The sequence below is a fragment of the Belonocnema kinseyi genome, chromosome 9, assembly GCF_010883055.1.
Source record: "Belonocnema kinseyi isolate 2016_QV_RU_SX_M_011 chromosome 9, B_treatae_v1, whole genome shotgun sequence".
In the NCBI taxonomy this organism is placed as follows: domain Eukaryota; kingdom Metazoa; phylum Arthropoda; class Insecta; order Hymenoptera; family Cynipidae; genus Belonocnema; species Belonocnema kinseyi.
Window position 1 is genome coordinate 8,291,145 of NC_046665.1, and position 21,078 is coordinate 8,312,222.

Consider the following 21,078-nt stretch of genomic DNA (forward strand, 5'->3'; position numbering starts at 1 on the left):
ATACATACTTTTAAACTTTGAACGCTTTCAATTTATTTATGATTACTAATTTTTGATCAATAATCTTCTGAGTATACAATTCAAATTTTGAAGACTTGATTTCCATCGAGTTAAAATTTATTCATATTTCATAGTTGAAAATATAATATTGAAAGTTTTGAATTTTTATTGATTTTAAGTATTTTAAATATTTGAGGATGTTTAAAAATTTTAAAAGATGTCAAGGAATTTTCATTTTATTTTTATAATTTAAAGGAACTTCAAAGAATTTTAAAGAAGTACTTTAAAAATCTAAAAAAAAGCTCAAGGTATGTCAAAATATTTGGAAGGTATTGAAATATTTGAGAGTATTTTAAAATGTTCCAAGGAATTTTCAATTGATTTCAATAATGTAGTATGAGATTGTAAAAGATTTGAATTATTTTATGGTATTTTTTAATTTTCAAGGAATTTTCCAGAGATTTCAAAAGATTTTAAAGGATATCAAATATTTGAGGATTTAAAAAAAAAAGTCAATGAATTTTCAATCCATTTTTATAATTTAAAGGAATTTCAAAAAATTTTAACAATTATAGCAGGGTTGTTTAAAAAACTTCAAAGTACCTTAGAAATCGTAAAAAGATGTCAAGGTGTTTCAAAAGATATTGAAGGTTCCTAAATCATTGAGTGTATTTTAAAAGGTTCCAAGGAATTTTCAATTGATTACAGTAATTTAATATGAGATTGTAAAGGATTTGATATATCTTATGATATTTTAATAGATTCCAAGGAATTTTGCATGTATTTCAATAATTTAGTATGAGATTTTAAAGGGTTTGAAATACTTTAGGGTATTTGTAAAATTTCATGGAATTTTCAAGAGATTTTAAAGGATTTTAAATATTTTAGGATTTTATTTCAAAACCAGAATAAATTTGAGGAGCAGCTAATTAAATCGTCATTTGTGAAGTCGGGCGAGCTCGGTTCATGTTCGCGCATTTTCGGCTTTACACGAGGCTGGTCTTCGCAGCAGCAAAGTGGGGGAAATCTTCTCCCTTCATTTTTGTGTCGTTTTACCTCTCGGCTATTTCTTGGGTCGTTTTTGCTCTCGCGTGTTTTTACTTCTCTTTTCCGCAACTTTTTTTTTTTAATTCGCTTTTGTTCTGAGCGTGTCAAATATCATTAATGTACTGGATAACTTTTTTGAATCCTTTGCAATTTTCTGAAATTTTTTAAAGTCCTCTGCAATTTTCTGAAAGACTTTAAAAAATTTTACAAATTTTGAAATCTCTTTAAATTTATTGTAGTTAAAGATACCCTAAACTCTTTGAAATCTTTGAAATTGATCAAACCCTTTTACATTAAAGTCTATTTAAACCCCCTGGAATTATCTTAAAATCCACTTAAATCTCTTAAAGAATCTCGAATTTTTTAAATCCCTTCACATCTATGGAAATTCATTATAATCTAATGAAATCATTTAATTCCGTTAATTAAATAATTCCAATTTTAATTTCAAAATTAATTTTCATTTCATTTAATTTCATTATAGATTTATTGTTTAAGAAAATTCATATGCTTTTTTTTGGGTTTTAGCTATCATTTTAGATAAAAGCTGCAATTCTAATCCAAATTTAATTAAGAAGGACCGATTTCAAGTCTGGAAAGATTCTGCAATTTTCCTGCATTGGGTTGTATTTAATTTAAAATTAATTAGGAAAAAAATCTTTACAAAAAGAGAAATATATGATCTCAAAAAAATCTTTTTAATAAAACCGAACCCTAAAATCCATTTTAATCTTTTAAATCCTTTGATATCTTTGATGCTCTGGTAAAAACTCCTAATATTTTTTAAATCCTTTGAAATCCATTGCAATTTAAAAAAGACTTAAGAGGCCTTGGTGATGCTACAAAATCACTCAGGTATGGTAAAATCCATCAAAATCCCTGGGAAACGTTGCAATCTCATTAATTATCTTTAAATTTGTAATATCTCTTAAAATGTTGTCAAAAACTTTAAAATGTTTGTAATTGCCTGAAATATCTTGAAACCTCTTGAAAGGCATTCTCTGAAGGAAGATCTACTATTGCTAATCTTCTTCTATATCGAATGTACCTTAAAAAAGCCATGATTCTTTAATGAAAAAATACAGGGTGTCCTAATTAAACTGCAACTTTTTAGAAAAGTGTATTTTTATAATGTAAAATTTTAATTTAGTAAAACAATTTTAAAAATGGTGAAAAACGTTTAAATTTTACAAATTTATTTCGATTTTTCGGTATGGCCGCCTTAAGCACAAACGGTGGCTCTGATTCAGTCGACAAATGGGTTACACGCTGCACGTGTGTGTGCTTGCGGGATCTTAATATATTCACGACTTTTCGGTTTGGAGCATTTTGCAAGGCAAGGTCAACCCTAAAAATCTTGCGGCTTTAAAGAAAGTTTGTAGTAATTGTCAAACAGTTTTCTATTGGCATAATCAGATTTGAATCTCTTAACAGTAGAATGACACAATCAGTGCCTATTTTGCTGTACAAGCTTCTAAGTCTTATAGATTTTCCCAAACTTCTTGAACAGAGACCAATAAAAGTTCTTCTTAAAGAACTAAGGCAGACTATGTCTTCCTCTCCTTAATCTCGGAGATATGGATGAAATTGAATGACAAAATATCTGACTGTTATGATATTACTGTTTTTGGTTGATCACTTGATACTTTCATATGAAGTTTAAAGCAAATAGTACAGACAAATATTGTTTAATTAACAGATTATTTGTTACGCCCTCTAGCATGATGGTTGCGCGGCGATTTCAGCTGAAATTCTAGTTATAAGTTAGTTTATATTCAAAGAAAGTTTCAAAGAGTGTCAATTGGGTCATGAATTTGAGGTCTACATTAATATAACCTGATGTAACGTACTTTAACACAAGTCAGATTGACAGAACCTAATGCCAGTTGGTGGCTTATGCTGGATTTAACCGATAGAATATCGCTTGGCCGCTCAAGAATCGATTTTATGACTGACTGTCCATCATTAACCGCTTGAACGATTTAGGCTCCTTGTCCTAATGACCTGTTTTAAGATTTAAAAAAAATGGAAATGGCTTCTATTATATTTATATTTAAAATTATCATATTCTGCTAATAATTAATTGGAATTAGGTCAATTTCACATGCTTATTTGAAGAATAAAGTTTATCCAATTGGGATTACTTGTTACTTTATATTTTATTGTTCACAGGTTCAAATGCGTTTTTGCTTGCAAGAGACATCGTGTGAACAAGAAGATTATTTCCCGCCTAATATAGCCGTAAAAGTAAACGGAAAAATATGCCCTTTACCGGTAAATAGTGCAATCTAGACACCGTTACTCAATAACATGTTTAAACATTTTGATTGCACTTATGATATGACTTTAACTCTTTCAGAATCCGATACCTACGAATAAACCAGGAGTTGAACCAAAAAGGCCTCCTAGGCCAGTTAATATTAGTCCTTTAGTAAAATTGTCGCCTACTGTAGGCAATCAAATTCACGTCACATGGTCTGCCGACTATGGAAGGAGATACGCAATTGCTGTTTACCTTGTTAAGAAATTGTCCAGCTCAGAATTGTTGGCGAGGCTAAAAAATCGAGGTGCTAAACACTCTGATTACACCCGAGGACTAAGTAAGTATGATTGGTGTGTGTAGTTAGGGAAAACATAAGCGAATAATTGAAAGGTGTCATACCTTTACAGCCTGAACACCCTCTTTTGGTAAACCCTTTTTATTGCCTCCAAAATTGTTTACATTCAAGATGCATAACCCATAAAAACGATTTCTTAAAACTATTTAATGGTTATTTTAAATAAATGATCAATAAAATCCTTGAAATAAAAATGATGAAAAAATTACTTTCAAATGGCTAGGAAAGCATTAATTGATATTTTTAAAAACTACACAATAAAAAAAATTATTTCATAAGTCCAGAGCTAGAAAACTATAATAACTCAAAACTTAAATCGTTAAAGGTATATATTTTTGTACCAAGGCAGTAGCGCTCTGAGATTTTGACCGAAAAGTCTGGGCTCGATTCCGGCTGTCTGTATTTTGACTAATTCTTTTTTCATTAAAATTTTTTGGATTATAATTGGCTAACATTAAATGAATACATTTATTTAAATCAAGAAAAAAGATGAATTTTTAACCATTTTTTAAACATGAAAACAATTTCTAATTTTTCTTCATTTCTTTAAAACTTTATAGTATTGATAGGGGTTAATATATTACGAAATTATAATTTTATTTGATTAGTGATTTTAAAACATGTGAGAAGATTATTGTTTAAAAATTGCCTATAATTTACTTTAGACTTTCTTCTTTTAATAATCCCCTTCTTTAATCAACAAAAACTTGTCTGAAGAAATATTTTCTATTTTCGTTGGTAGTTGGTCAACGAAACAGATTTTACTTCATTACGGAAGAGTGTGATACGTTTAAAGAAAACAACAATGAAATATAAATTATAGAATATTGTGCTTTTGTAACTATGAATTAAACATCCACTGATTCTTATAATATATGTTTGCTTTCTATTCTTTATCATTTATAAGAATATTAATGAAAATTCCATGTAGAAAAACATGAGTTTGGAATTAAGGTTCAGTGTTATTAAAAAACGTACCTATTTCAAATTTTATAATATTTAAATTGATTGACAAATTATTTGCCTCTGTAAATATTTATATTAACATATTAATTTACAAATTATTATAATATGCTTTTATTTTGATTCCAAAAATGAAGATTATAATCCTCTCCAACTAATATCGAATTCTTTATAGATTTTCGTATTTCACCATAAAAAATAATAACAAAAAATTGATATCGCACTTACCCCTTAAACTATTTTATACGTACTCGTCATAATTTATCATTGAAAATAATAAAACTATGAAATTTTTGAAAAAAAAGAAAGAATTCGAGATAAATGTACTATCTTCCTTTAATCGTACAAAAAAATTCACCAAAAGATGTTTTTTATAGGATAAATTTTAATTAATAGACCTGTTGACACAATTCAGAATTTCAGTTTTCTAAAAGCATCTCAGTTGCTTTAAAAACAATTGATTAAAGGAATAACTAATTGCAACGACCTTTTCCCTAAAAATAATTAGAGATATAATCATTATGTTGTAATAAAAAAAAGTTAATAACTAATTTGTTTTTCATTAAAAATTTTCTCTTTACCACACTAACCCCATTATTACACTGATCCCTATCGACCCTATTTCGGTTATTATTTTGATACGAGATAAAAATAAAATAATTTAAGTAGTGTAATATGAATAGAATAAATATCTTAGTTCAAAGATATATACACACGCTTACTTGATGGTGGGAGCAGGAACTGCAGTTTAAGGTTGGATCCGAACCACTAAGTATAACGGTTTAAAATACTTGTATCTTGTACTCTTAGAGGTACTGTTCCCAAGACTCGCCAGATATGAGCTTGCTAGGATAGTGTTCACCGCATGAGACGCCGAGGCTCTTCCAGAGTGAAGGCGGGAATCAAATCCGAAAGCCGAAGGAGTGGTTCCAAAGCCTATGTCTTAGCACTCACAATCATCGTTCCACTAAATAATCTATTTTTTTGTAATTTTATTTCACTATTTCTTTAAATTTGCATATTCATTCTGTTCCTATTATGCTATTTCTATGCATTTTATTTTTATCTTATAAGCAAATAATAACCCAAATATAAATGTTCAATTGAATAAAGAAAACTTAGGGTTTTATATAAAAAAGAAAAGATATTATCTTTGAGTAAAAGTGGTAAAGGTGAAAAAAACAACAATTTTTTGTATGAAAACATCGGTTGAAAATTTATGTCTTAGCACTCACAATCATCGTTCCACTAAATAATCTATTTTTTTGTAATTTTATTTCACTATTTCTTTAAATTTGCATATTCATTCTGTTCCTATTATGCTATTTCTATGCATTTTATTTTTATCTTATAAGCAAATAATAACCCAAATATAAATGTTCAATTGAATAAAGAAAACTTAGGGTTTTATATAAAAAAGAAAAGATATTATCTTTGAGTAAAAGTGGTAAAGGTGAAAAAAAAAAACAATTTTTTGTATGAAAACATCGGTTGAAAATTTAAAATTTTGTCTTGAGTTTCCTTAATTGCTTAGTCAATTGTTAACTAATTTTTTGTTCAAATTGGAAAAATTCAGTCAGCAGGAATCGAACCCAAGCTCACTGGTTAAAAACTCGAAACGCTACCGAATGAGCTGAGTGACACTCAAAAGAGTCGCGTCACCGTCTATGTGACGTACGTGGATTTTCTTAAAGTATTTTTTATCGAGAACTACTGAAAAGCGCACCTTACTTTATCATATCATAAGTTTTGTAATATTACTAAGAGAAGTATGCATCCACATAACATTCAGTCGAATGGTTATATGCAAAGTTAGAAAAGTATTAAAACTCGCTAGACAATATATTTTAAGAAAATTTCGTAGAATATTCCTATCTAATTATAATTAGGAAGAAAGTATTTCTAAATATTTTGACGTTTAATTATTCATCTTCATGAATCTTAAATTTTCCAAGTCGCATTAAGGTTTTTTATTTACAGTTAAAGAAAAGTTGAACGAAGATGCAGACAGTGAAATAGCGACCACATCTCTGAGAGTATCATTGGCTTGCCCTCTAGGAAAAATGAGAATGAGCACGCCTTGCCGAGCTTCAACGTGTTCACATTTACAGTGCTTTGATGCCTCATTATTCCTGTTAATGAATGAACGAAAACCAACTTGGAGTTGTCCTGTTTGCGATAAGGCAGCCTTATACGATAATCTCGTCATCGACGGTTACTTCCAAGAAGTTCTTAATTCTAACAAACTTTTGTCAGATGTTAATGAGATACAGTTACTTCAAGATGGTTCGTGGGAAAATCTGGTACCGAAAAAAGAAAAAGATAAAGATAAGGGTGATAAAATTGACATCAGCGCCAAACAAAAAATCGACGTTGATACTGTAGATTTAGGTAAGCATTTTTGGTAAAATCTATTAGATAGTAATATTAGGTGCATCGGACATTTTTGATCTAGTTGCATTCTTCCTATGTAATTTTGTAACCTTTTTTTTCTATGATGTTTTTATGACAGGTCAGTCTTTACTGCATGGAAATTTCCTATTAACATCTAAATAATATAATTTCACTTGATTGATTTGTTTGAGCCGATTGGCATTATCTCATTCTTATTTAATCAATTATTCTTAAAGGGAGTGGCAAATTATTCTGCTCTATTGAGGAAATCGGCATTAAGTTTGCTCGTTGGCACCCAATCCTTGTTGAACACGGAATTGAACTCTTAATCAGTTAAATATCTGATATTGCCCAGTAACAGTTGACTTTTTGCCTTCTCTTAGATTTCAAAATAATCATTCTCCTAGTTCTCCACTGCAAATTCTCTCAAAATAAAACTTTCCAAGGGTCCGCTGATGTTTTACTTTAGATCTATTTCTGTCCACTTCTGCACTTCTAAGAATACTTTTTCTCTAGCTTGCATACATTTACATGGTACATTTACGCCTCCATAAAACGGTAGGTGTTCTTTTTACGAAAGTCTTTCATGAGCCTTTTTTATTCAATTTTTAACGACAAATAACGCCCATTATCCAAAATTGACGAATTTAACCCAAAATCCAAAAAAACTGATTTTTGAAAAAATTACCCCAAACGAATAACAGGGAACATTTTTCTGTAGAAACTTTAAAAACGTACTATTGGAAGAAAAAGTCATTTAAGTTTGGCGACCGCAATAAGTGAAAATATTCTCTTTTTTTTAATGAGAAATGTACCCGATTCTGGTTGTTTTAGAAATATCAGTACAATACCTATAGATGAAGCATAGAGCAAAATATCCGCACTACATTGAATTAATAAATGGCAACATTCGAAGTTCACTCGGAAAACATACATAACTCCTAAACTCGGTATAGCACGAAAGGTAATAAGATTCCGCGTACAACAATCTGAACTTATGGACATTGGAATCAAGACCCAACCTCAAAATTAAATTATCTCATTTTATTTTGTTTTTTGGATTCTCACCAGAGCATAAAGAATACGTTTTACAGAAAAAAATATTGAATTTTGTCAATTTTTCACACCAAATACAGATCACAGGTTTGATTCAAAACAAGAATAGATTCTAATTATTTAAAAAATATGTGATTTTGGTATTAATGGAGTAAAATCAGGCAATTCTATTTTGAGGTTGGGTGCTGGTTTCAAGCCCTTTAACGCAAAATGTCAATTTTTCCCGAAAAATTGAAATAGCCCTGGCAATCATGAATATCTCTTAAAAGTTCTTGGGATCATTTGAAATGTAATTCTCATTATTCCTTTTCTAAATTATAAATATATTTTAGAATTGTGTTCCTAGATTCTACTTTAGTATCAAATAAAACGCAAAAAGTTTAATGTATAAGAATTTAAAAAAATTTAATATTTCCATTTTATGTTTTTGCATTATCTTTTCATTTAGGTTTGACATTGTTCGGTGAATGTGGGCCATTACAAGTAAAATTTTACTACCTTTCGCAGTATTTAATGGCAAAATTTTGTATATTATTATTAGAAAATCGCAGGCTTTTTGGCAATAGCTTAATCAGGCATGTAGATAATTGTCGATATTAGTTTTTATGTCAAGTTTTCACACCTTTAAAATGCTGAGCAACTCTTTGGCGTCGATTTTGTATTGATGTGCGAGCACACGCTTTCCCTAGAGAATAATTTAACTGCATTTTTTGATGATGTTCTGGTTATCTTATAAAAATCATTAACATGTAGGATAAACATGAGAAGACACATGAGATACATCTGAAGTTGAATGAAAGACAGTAGTGTGCTAGTAATTAAGGCGAACCTTTTTCGTCAATAAACAATATTTGGGTGATTCTCGGCATAGCGCAAAATTTAAAGTCCCTAGTGTTTTAGAAATATGCATTTTACTTCTTGAAATGAATAAACTCAAAAAAAGTTATTTCGATGCCTATTAATGACTACCAGTAATGATTGTTATTCCGAATATTACAGTTTTTTTAAATAGGCTGCAAACAGTCATGAAGTCAATAACTAGACCGTAGCTGGTTCCATTTTAATAATAAAACTGATGTTTTCTACTAAAACTGCATGTACAGCGTGCCCCGAGACTCACCTATTTCAATACCTCATAACTTTTTCCCTAGAAGTCGCATCAGTCTAACTCACAGCCCGCTAAAAAGGTTAGTCTTGAAAGTTTTTCGCCATAGTATAGTGCACCCCTGTCGAACGAGCTCAAATTGTCGAAGTGTATATTAAAATAATTACAAGGATGTGGTATCCAACATGCGCTTCGAAAGAAAAATGCCCGGAGAACAGTGCCTGGCAAAAACGCGATAAAAAGTTTGTACGTGATTGTCGTGTGCGTAATAGCATAACCCAAAGTGTTCGCACGAAATTTCCGAGCTGGCAAAGCAGAGTTTCGCCGATAACCCGCGAACGTCTTTACGACGCCATGCTACTGAACTGGATATGTCTCCTTTGTTTGGCACCACGCGCGGCGTAGCAAAGACATTCGTAGTTTAGTCACCTTGCCTCTTACAAACCGGGTTCTTGTTAGACCTCTTCAACATTTATCAATATCGTCCTCAGTTATAGGTATCTTGCATGGGCCAGATAGTATACTATTGCTGAAATGTGAGCATCAGACAAAAGTCATACTATAATTGGCACTTTAACACGCAATATCTAATAATTCAAGAATACCGATACTATTTGGTTCATATCTTCCGAAACATCTGTATACTTTTCCTGAAATGTGACGAGATGAAACTTATAATTTCAATACGTTACAATTTTCTTTGACGTATTGCAAATTGATCTTATCATCTTTATCAATAATTTCAGCCAAGTATTTGACTTTCATACTTTCTGTAATCTCACTTGAAAATTCTTCATCAGACTGTAACCTTTTCCCGAAATGATTATTAAAGAATGATGCAATTCGAAAGTAGGCCCCAATATTCGAAAGCAATTTTTTGTTTATTTTGTGGTCTAAGAGTCTGTATGTTTACTGCACTATTCCGTGGACAGCTTCAAACGCCTAACGCATTTTTGTTATATAACGGGATTGGTTGGATTGTTCTGTTGTAAATTGCGCATGTTGTCCTTTCAAAACAGGCATTAATGTCTTGATTTGTTGTTCTCTAACTCAGCTATCACATCTCGGAGTCAGGGATCGAGATCCACGAAATCGTTTTCTTCCATCAATTTGCACAAACCGCTCGAATGCTCTAAACGAGTTCTTATGGTCTCTGCATCATTTAGATTCGCAGGCTCTGGTCCTAACCAGCCCTATTCATCGCTCTTGTATGTGTATGTATTAGTTGTTATCTTAGCATCCGGAGGGGTATCGTAGTTTAAATAATTGCAATAGATGGCACTCCGATCAGGTAGTTTTGAATTGTATTCATATTTTTCTAGTGTTTATTTTTCTAATTTATAATAATAATATTTAAACATTAATAATTAGCCTCATAATGGACTTTTTCATTTTAATTCATCTATACATTTCCGCTTTCTAAAAAATATATCTATATATAATTTATTTATGAGTGAAAATAATTATCATTTTTATTTTAGGACATAAACTTTCGGTAAAGTAATACAATTTCCGTTGGGACAAGGAATTTTTGACATGGTACGGGAATTTTTCTAAATAATTTACAGTGGAATTTAGAAGAAAGGAGTTTAAAAAATCCCTGTTCCAAGTCACAATTCGTAACAATTTAGAAGTTCCTTTTTTCAAAATGTAAAAAAAGAGAGTCCTTCAAGTAACTTTTAGAGTAGAAGTAGTATTTCGAAAAGTAAAGATTTCTAAATTATAATATAATTTTTTTTTTTAGTTTTTCGGTCAGAATTTACCTGTTTTTCTTGAAAATGCAACTACTTGCGGTCGAAAGTAACAACTCTTACTTTATTAGGCTGATAAAAAAATATACAGAATATTTTTTAACCTCCTCACACAAGTTTGCTCGTGACCTAATATGCATTGAATAAGGGGGATGAGAAGGGTTCACTTTCCTTATTTTTAATATTTATTAAGTCACAAGATAATTTCTCCAGATACCGTAGACAATGTTCTGGGAACTATTTCGGCTGCTCAATAAAATAAATAGTTCTTTTTCTTGTATTAAAAATTCCTAAAATAAAAGCGTATTAATATCGCCTTATCAAGAAGAAATCTTTCATTTTTTAACAGTTGATAATTTTAAAAAAGTGAATTAGGTTGAAACGATTTTTTTGGAAATATAAACTTCTATTAAAATTAATGTTATGAATCAGTATAAATTGAGACAAATAAAAATGCTCAGTATCGTCAATATAGTAAGCCAGCGGTCTCCACAATCCACAGGTACAGCGTGACCCAGGATCGGTCGGCATTTTTCAAGATCTACCCATTTTATTCGACGGGAAACTGCGAAGAAATTTATGACTCCTTTGAAAAAAATCCCAATTGGAAGGGCTAGGAGAACCCTTTTTCCGGGTACGGCTTGATAGATTTTGAAATACAATGTATTTTATTTAAAGTATTTGAAGTAAGCAATTACCGATGATTGTTCAAAAATAAATGTTTTCGACATTAATAATATTAAATAATAAAAATAAGTGGTCAAAAATAAATTCAAGGCGTTCAAAATTTAAGAGTTGTTTTTCAAATCGAAAATCTGTAAATAAAATTATTTCAGAATAAAATTGCGAAAATAGAAAAAATTAAAAACATTAAAAATTGGTTACTTAAAACTCAAATGAATGGAAATTGTATTAGTGCTTCTAAATAAAAATCATTTTTAATTTGATACTACTTTAAAGTACATTGAGTGTTTCAAAGTAAAAACTGCATAAATTGTAAAATTTGATATTTTTATTACATAAAAAAGAAATTAAAATTGATGCCACAAATTGGTCTAAGATATAAAATTAAGTTTTCGTCATTTTTACCTCTAAAAATGTAAATTTTCGAAATTATAAACCTTTAAAATTCAATTCTTCGAGAAAACTTTAAAAATAAAAAGTAATTTTTAATAGAAAAGTTTTGAAAAACGTTTTCGCAACTGAAGGGGACAAATTACTTACATTGGTATTAACAGATCGTAAAAATTGTAATTTTTTTTTCATCTGTTAGACATAATAATATAGTCAATTGTTTAATATTTTAAGTCCATTTAACAATTTTTTTAACTTTTAATATTAAAAAATTTGTTATTATGTATTTCAAAATGGATTATGTTTTTAATATTAGGTAATAGCAATTCGAGGACGCGTCAATTCCTTGCTACTTTTTCATTTAGTTTAAAAATTAAATTTTGAATTCTTTATAAATAAAACAATTTTTAGGGAACTTAAATTCTGAGTGTAAAAAATTACAATTGCGTTGAATATTTTATTTTAAAATGTTAATGTGACGATAACTAAACATTTATTATTTTATATCATAATTCCCAATTTTAGCGTAAAGTTTCGAATAGAAATAAAGGCCTCAAGTTTAGGGGTTCCCAGTGGCAAAAAAATAAGGTAAAGGGTTTTGACAGTTCTCGGTCGAAACTGCGTAGATTCGACCTATTGGCCTGGGATCGCTAGTAGATACAGGATCAACATTTGGAGACCCCTGTCATAATCTGTGAACCAGAATGAAGGTCGAAATTTTAGTATGAAGTCAGTATTCGAGAAATTGAACCTAATCTAGGAATTTTTATTATTTATATATGAATTGTTGATATTTCTTGAATTGAAAATTATTTCTCACTTGACTTTTCTCACTAGTTGCACATAAGCGATGAGACCCTAAAAGACAGTTCGATAGATCTCAACTGTGACAAGTTTTTCACGTTCTTGAAAGTCAGAATGCGTGCAGAATCGTATGTTTTTAATTTTTCGTCGATATTTTCAATATAAACTGCTTCGCATTATTCAGGTAAAATCTTCAGGAACCTAAGAAAATTTAGTGAGACAGTTTATTGGAGTTTCAAAGTCAACATCTCAATTTTCCGAAGAAACGTACTGAACGTCTGGCAGAAGATGTAGCAGGAAATTTATGTATCAATACAATTAATTGACACTTATAAGTAAATAAATAATAAAAAATAATGTTGTAAAATGAAACACTACATATAAAAAGCATAGCAATATTTAAAAAACTAAAAGGTAATGAATAACACAGGCCCACGAAAAAAAGGTCTTCTCCACCAGACGAGATAAATATTTCTATACGTTTTTGGGGTCGCTTAATCCGAATCCGGGGTTGGTTTGACTCGGTCAGGTCGCATTTCATTCACAACCTCAAAAAATAATAAAAGTTGGAACATTCGTGGAAACACCCAGAAATTAAAGCTGTCATATGTTTTCAGGGTCGCTGAGTCCAAATTTAAAGCTGATTTGACTCAGTGAGGTCGCATTCCATTCATAACCTAGAAAAAATTTAAACACCGAAAACAGTCCATGACATGTGAAAGAAATTTTTTTTTCTTTTTTCCTATGATATCTTTTATTCTCGAATGACCTATGCAGGATGTTTCTGTGATGTTTCACCCCTTTTTGAATAATCTCTCTTCGCAAGGTCCAAGAGTAATGTGCTAACATAGTCACATTCCACCTTCCCTGATACCTACGTCCCAACTACTTTATGCCTTGATGGAATTTTAATCTCTGCTCCTCACTATAATCCCCCAAAGTCATTGGAAAGTAATCTATGTGAGAGTCCAAGAAGTGCAACTTTAGGTTCATCAAACAACCAAGCTTTCCAAAGTTTTTCACCAGATCAGCTACTTTTTTCTTGAAGTTTTCTGTTTTATGATTACCGAGAAAGTTTTCAACGACATTTTTGAAACTCGTCCACGCAGCTTTTTGCCCCTCAAAAACCCCCTCGTGCACTTTTGCGTCTGAAATATTTGGAAGTTTTTGCTGTAAATATTCGAAACATTGGCCATCTTTGTTAAGAGCCTTAACAAATTGCTTCATGAGACCGAATTTGATATAGAGAGAAGGTAGAAGTACTTTGTTTGGATTGACTAACGGGGTTTGCTTAATATTTTTCAAATCTGGCTCGAATGAAATTCTCATTGGCCATTCTTTGTCAGTATAGTGATTCTTTCCATCCCTACCAAGCCGAAAATACAAAAAACATGGATTTTTTGTAAAACCTGATTGTTGCCCTAATAAAAAACCTAAAATTTTCAAGTGTCCGCAAATTCTCTAATTCCATTCCGAATGCTTGATTTTTTTCAAAACAAATGAGAAATTTTGGTTCGTTTCCTTGAGCACAGTTGAATGAGCTATCGTTATAGGAGCGAACTTATTCGTGTTGTGAAGAAATACCTCCTTGAGACTTCTTTTGGAAGAATCAATAAAAAGTCTCCACTCCTCATCCTTGTAAACACTTGGTTTCACTTGATCCATTAACCCTTGCACATCGTTACAATACACCAGCGATGGGTCGTCTATTTTCATGAAGTCTTTTTCTAAATTTTACTTCTCTGTTTCGGAAATAATCAACTTATACATCTTTTTCTTGCAGATGGAAGTCAGAATGTCAGTGAATTACTGGTCAATTTATTGAAATTATGTCTGAGAGATTCTCAGTACAAATTTGGTAGACGTTTCGACTGTACGTCGACAGTCCTCATCAGTATAAAATATTTCTTTCTGCGAAATCTTGCACCTGTAGACGTAAAAACTTAAGAAAGGACAGACATGGCGACAGTTTTAAAAAGATTATGTATGAAATAGTCAAAAAAGAATATTACAAATTGGAGTAGTAGTACAAGTAAATGAGTGTCGTGATAATTAAAATATAAATAAAAATTATGCATAGTACATTATTAAGAGTTCTTACCTGTTTGTTAAAATTAATTTTTTGGTTACTGAAATGACTCCCTCTGCTGGACGGACTAAAATAAAGATTGAGATTATTGTTGAAATTTAAAAACACACACTTATCTATCACACACTTATCACTTATCTATCTATCAAACACTACCCTAATTTCAAATTTACCATCATATTCTGAAAATCAAAATTGCAATAATATTGATAATAATTGATAGTAACTTCACCCACTCCTTCTTAAAATCAATTAGCCGATAAATAAAAGAAAACCAACTTGTCCACTAACAACATTTCTTAAATTAACAGTAAGCTTAGTCAAAGTTACTCTACTTTTGAAGACTAATTTCTCGGCTTGTAATGATTATTTCATAAATTTACAACATTAATAACATCTATTGACTTTTCATCTACAAGTTTATGTACCTATCTAAACAATTTTTCTTAAATAAATATGAAAAAAAAGAGTTTAACGAAGTGTCTGCATGGAGTAAATTTAAGGCCAGTAACTTCGATCCTAGCGGCCAAATATTACGGAGATCTTTGGGCACGCCCACGCTGTTGTACTCACTGCACTGCATGCCCCTTACCTCACCCTGGACAGCAACATGGTCCTCAGCCCCGAAGGTCACAATGTCTACGCTAACTGTGTTTCACATGTGGCTCCAATCTCAAAAAAACCTTATTAGGTTCATTTCTGAATTTTTTCTTGATTCTCTAATGAAATGAACGAAATTTTAAGTTCCAAAAAAATCTTCTAAAAATACTTCTCTAAAGTTCAACGGATTTGCACGTTTCTTAAAATTCTGAGTCGAATGATATATACTTTTATGAGTCACTTTTTTCATAAAAATGAAATACAATAATTCTTCAAAAGTAGGGTAACTGACAGGTAATTGTTTGTATCATAACATTTTTTTATGAAAAAAGTGAATCCTAAAAGTATATCAATCGATTCAGAATTTCACGAAACGTGCAAATCCGTTGAACGTCAGAGAAGTATTTTTAACAAATGTTTGCAACTTTCGTCAAGATTGGTAGTTACTTGCCTTCAATTTACTCCGTGCAGATATTTCCTTGACCTCTGTTTTTCATATTTATTGAATAAAATTTGTTTAGATTGGTACATATACTTGTAGATGAAAAGTCAATAGATATTATTTATGTTGTAAATTTGTGAAACAATCATTACGAGCCGAGAAATAATTCTTCAAAAGTAGGGTATCTTTGAATAAGCCAAAAACCGTCCGCTCGTCAAACTACCACCCGCTGCAAGGGTACCAATTTCCAGACAATGCCTGAACCTGGCTGACGGTCCCCTGATTATTACTTTCTCGCAGGAAATTTTTGTCACACTTTTTTTTTTACTATGTACCCTTTTTTCTGAAAACATTCCAACTGTGATTGGCTGTCGAAATTTTTTTTCACTCAGAAGCTCTACGCTTTGGGGCGTGCTTATCATATTTCTGTCTCTCTCGCACACTCAACTCAGAATTCCCACGGGTGTCCCCAGCCCTCTTAAGTGGTTTCATAGGACTTCCAATATTGACCATACTATGTACATTATCCATCTTTTTTCTTTCGAACGTCTCTCACTCCTTGTTTGTTTCACTACTGCATCTGTTCTTTCTTTTCTACCACGTGCTTGCGAAATGTCATTTTAAGATACTATGGAGAGCCATAGAATGAACATTTTTTTTAAATTTGACAACTCACACTTTATTTTTCTTTAAAAATAGCAACAAGAGAGAGTACCATTGTGGTACCATTGAGGAAAAGTTACCATTGAGGTACCATTGAGGAAAAATACTTAGGGGCAAAGTCCTACATGATGGATTTTTTGGACAGTTTCACAGCTGATACTAAACAAAAGGAGACCGTAGTATCTGCGGTTACTCAGAGACAAAAGACGTTTCCACGGTTGGAACTACCCAAGTTCTCTGGAGTTTATATGGAGTGGCCAGCTTTCCGTGATCTATTTGATTCCATGGTGAGAAGGGCACAGAACTCCCAAACGTACAAAAGATTCACTACCTGAAACTGAGTGTGAGTGAGGAACCCGCTCAATTGATAGCCATCATCCCGACCACTGAGGTTACTTTCGAAAGGACGTGGCAGACCCTAGTCAAGAGATATGACAACGCTCGACTATGGTATTAGTTAACAGCTCTTTGACTAAGCTGCTTTCATTAAAGTTGATGAGTAGGGAAAGCTCAACTGAACTCCGTTCCTTACTTAATGATACTTGTGAAGTCATCGGCGCTTTAACTTCCTTGACTTGACTTATGGATCAATGGGGCGGTCCAATTGTCTTTATGACAGCTCAGTGGTTGGATGCAACCACTCGCAAGGCCTGGGAGGACCGACTGGGACCTTCGGATAACAAGCCTACTTTTGAATCACTCAACAAATTTCTGACAGACAAGGTCAGCACGCTGGAAGCCGTGGAGAACATGGCTGCAACTTTGATTAGTTTATCTTCTACTAAGGACAGTAGTCCCTTCCAAAAGGGTAAGAGGGGTGGTGAGCCAACTCACACTCCCAATTCTGCAATCAGAAAACTGTCGTGCTCCTTATGTACAGGTAAGCATTCTATAATTTTTTGTCCACATTTCCGAAGCAAAGATGTCAAGCAGAGGAAAGAACTTGTAAGAAAGCATACTCCGTGTTACAAATTTCTAGGGAAGCACATATTGCAGAGCTTGGAGAGATGGAACTCGTGTCCAAAGTAGAATATTACAACCTAATCAGGGTTATTTCTTACCACACCATTGTGTGATAAAAGAGAACAACTCGAGCACTAAATTGCCAGTCATTTTCAACAGTTCTCAACACACCGATCGAGGGCTGTCCTTGAATGATCTCTTACATTTTGGGCCCAAATTACAAACAGAACTAGCGGATTTGGATCCATCCAGAGGATCAAAGGTTCCAAAAATTTTTTTGGAGAGTTAATCTTGACCAGGAGGTTCGAGTCTACTGTCTAAAGACTGTCACTTTTGGTTTTGTTTCTTCTAAGTATCTAGCGATACGTACACTGTTTCAGTTAGCGGAGGATGAGGGTGACAATTGCCTCCTTGCTACTGAAATTCTAAAGAGAGAAATCTATGTGGATGATGTCGGCATAGCTTAAGAAAAGCGCAGCGTTACTACAAGCAGGAGGCTTTATTTCGAAAAAATGGGTTTCAAGCGTGAAGGAGGTTCTGCAGGGAGTACCCGTTGAACATCTAGAGAATGCAACGTCTTTTCTGCTGAATACGGCGCCAATTGGACAACGTTCAGAAACCAGTTATCGGATCTTTCCACTCTAAACAGCCCACGTTGGTTATGTTCTTCATCTTCTTCTTACTGTGAACTTCACGGATTCGCAGATGCCTCAGAAAAGGCAATAGGAGCCGTGTCATACCTTCGTGTTACACCACCTTTGAGCTTAACTCGTTTGACACTCGTCACAGCCAGGACGAAAGTGGCGCGGTTGAAGGAGACCTCAATTCCGAGACTCGAATTGTGTGCCGCTGTCTTACTGGGAAGGTTGATATCAGATGTACGATCCGTCTTGAGTCTCTTTGGCTCAACCCCGATACATCTTTGGTCCGATTCGGAAAACACTTTAGATTGGATTCGAGGCCATCCTCTGCTATGGAAGACCTATATTACTAATGGAGTAGTCGAGATACATCACACGCTACCGGATGCAGCCTGGCACCATGTTCCTAGAGTAGATAATCCTGTGGATTGCGCGTCGAGAGGCATCACACCCGCTAGTCTCGAGCACCATTTGTTTTGGTGGCAAGGACCTGTTTTTTTGGCTAAACCCGACATTTTTTGGCCAAAGTCAACTGGAACCATTGACCCTTCTGTTAATAGAGAAGAACGGGCCATAGTACATTCTGCTATAGTTGCTCAGAAACCACCTTGGCGACTCCTAACTCAATATTCGTCACTTACGAATTTGGTAAGAATTACTGCTCTCTGTTTTCAGTTCGTTGATCGACTTTGTAAGAAGTAGTTCGAACGGCCGCCTTGTCAACCGACGACGGCATATGTTAAATTGGTACTACAAAGATTGATCGGCCACATTCAACAAGAAGCCTTTTATGAGGATGTTATCAAGGTACGAAGAGAATTACCTGTTTCGAAATCAAGTCCATTATTGAAGCTATTACCTTTTTTGGACTGATGGACTACTGAGATTGGGAGGTCGACTATGTCATGCCGTATTAGACTATGAGGATAGATGTCTTTACATCTTGCCTAAGGACTCACCGCCAACGACATTCATAATCAAGAATGGACATAAGTTCATGTTACACGGCGGTCCTCAACTAACATTGTCTTACTTAAGGAGGAGATATTGGGTTCTCTCTGAACGTACGCCTGTGAAGCGCGTGTTGTCTCAATGTGTCATCTGCGCGAGACATCGAGCAAACCCTTGTAATCAGGTTATGTATCCTCTACCATCTTTCAGTCACCCCACCAGTTCGGCCATTTGCAGCGGCTGGACTGGATTACGCTGATCCTCTTTGGATACGCACGACCAACGGACGAGGTCACAAAGCATACAAGGGATATATTGCTATGTTTGTGTGCCGTGCTACGTGAGCCGTACATTTGGAGGTTGTTTCGGATTATACTGCTGAGTATTTCATCGCCGCCTATAAGAGGTTTTTGGCTTGTAGAGGCATCAGTCATACGCTTTACAGAAAATGGGTACAATAAACTTTACTTAAAGATAAAAACGTAGTGTTATTTATCACCTACCCGTCTAATTTCACTGTCGGATCATTTTCTAGTTTGAATCTCAAACATAAAGCCAAATGGGCAACTCAACCCCCTTAATCAATTTGCTCGTTCGTAACAATTTTGTGTGGCATCTATTTTTCGTACGTTATTTTAAGACCAAAACATTCCTGATACATTTTTTCAATTTTCGCAGAAATTATTTTTTTATCTGTTGGGGGCTGATATTTGCTACGTATGTAGCAAAAGGCACTAGTGTTTTTGTTGCATGTATGTTTCGAAAAAGAAAAGTGGAAATTTTTTGTTTGGAGGTGCCATATGTGTCAAGAAAAACCCGCGCTTGAGGTATCCTGGTCCGACCGCAGGTGAGTCCCATCCTAGGGATGATAACTCTCATACCTCCCTAGGCCCAAGTATGAGAGCTTTCCGACTTTGAAGAGGACTATGTCAACTCATCGTCGGGCACACTGCGGCTTCATCCTCACACCCTCACGCCCACCTGCAAGGTAGCTCGCGTTCGCTGGCTTCGTTACCTCAATAAATCTAAGAACGAATCATTCTACACATCCCCTTTCTGGGCAGTTGCCATCGTCACAGTATCTGTCAAGGCAGAAGGATTTTGTGCTACAGACTGATAGCCATACTCAAATAATGACTAACAAGTTCTATGTACCGGACGCTGAATACAAACAATTTATGTCTAGAACAGTTTTCAGTGTCTTAATTTTTTATTTTTTAGGTTATGAATGAAATGTGACCTTGCCGAGTCAAATGACCTTTAAATTTGGACTCAGCGACCCTGAAAACATATAACGGCTTTGCTTTCTGGGTATTTCCATGAATGTTTCAACTTTCATAATTTTTTTGAGGTTAGGAACGAAATGCGACCTGAGCGAGTCAAACCAACCCCAGATTCGGATTCAGCGACCCCACAAACGTATAGAAATGTTTATCTCGCCTGGTGGACATAACCATTTTCGTGTGCCTGTTTAATCTAAAGCAAAATTTAGAAAAAACTAAAAAAGGAATTGTTTACTTACTAGTTGTGTGTGGCTGCCAGTTAACAAAACTCAAGCTCCAAGAAACTCCAGAATTGATGATAATGGATTTCTATTTTTCTTTAAATTGGTTTAATTTTTCGTCGAAGAGGGCTTGTACGATTAAAAACAGGAATGCGGTACTGTACTGGCAGTCTGGACAGCGTTTGAATCGCACTAACACAGAAGAGTTCATGTAAGTGAGCAGTGTGGTTTGTTATTCTCTCTCCATAGAATCTATTTGACGATATTTCATAAGAACGGCCATTCTAACCGGCAGAGGGTTGTAACGTATAATATACTTTTATATCTTTTTTTATTTAATCTGAATGAAACTCTGATCTGGGCTTTGAAGAGTATTTTATTTCTTTTCATAAATAATGAATGATTATATATGT

General features: G+C 33.3%; 1 protein-coding gene across 6 annotated transcripts in view; it reads left to right on the forward strand.

The window, feature by feature from the left end:
- The window catches only part of LOC117179438 (E3 SUMO-protein ligase PIAS3), a 191,210-nt gene that overhangs the window by 161,124 nt on the left and 9,008 nt on the right, over positions 1 to 21,078 (forward strand). For all 6 annotated transcript variants that reach the window (XM_033371233.1, XM_033371234.1, XM_033371232.1 and 3 more), the window contains 3 exons: positions 3,220 to 3,321; positions 3,407 to 3,647; positions 6,609 to 7,019. In XM_033371233.1, coding sequence (XP_033227124.1) covers positions 3,220 to 3,321; positions 3,407 to 3,647; positions 6,609 to 7,019 — 754 coding nt within the window. The remainder of the gene's footprint in view (positions 1 to 3,219; positions 3,322 to 3,406; positions 3,648 to 6,608; positions 7,020 to 21,078) is intronic.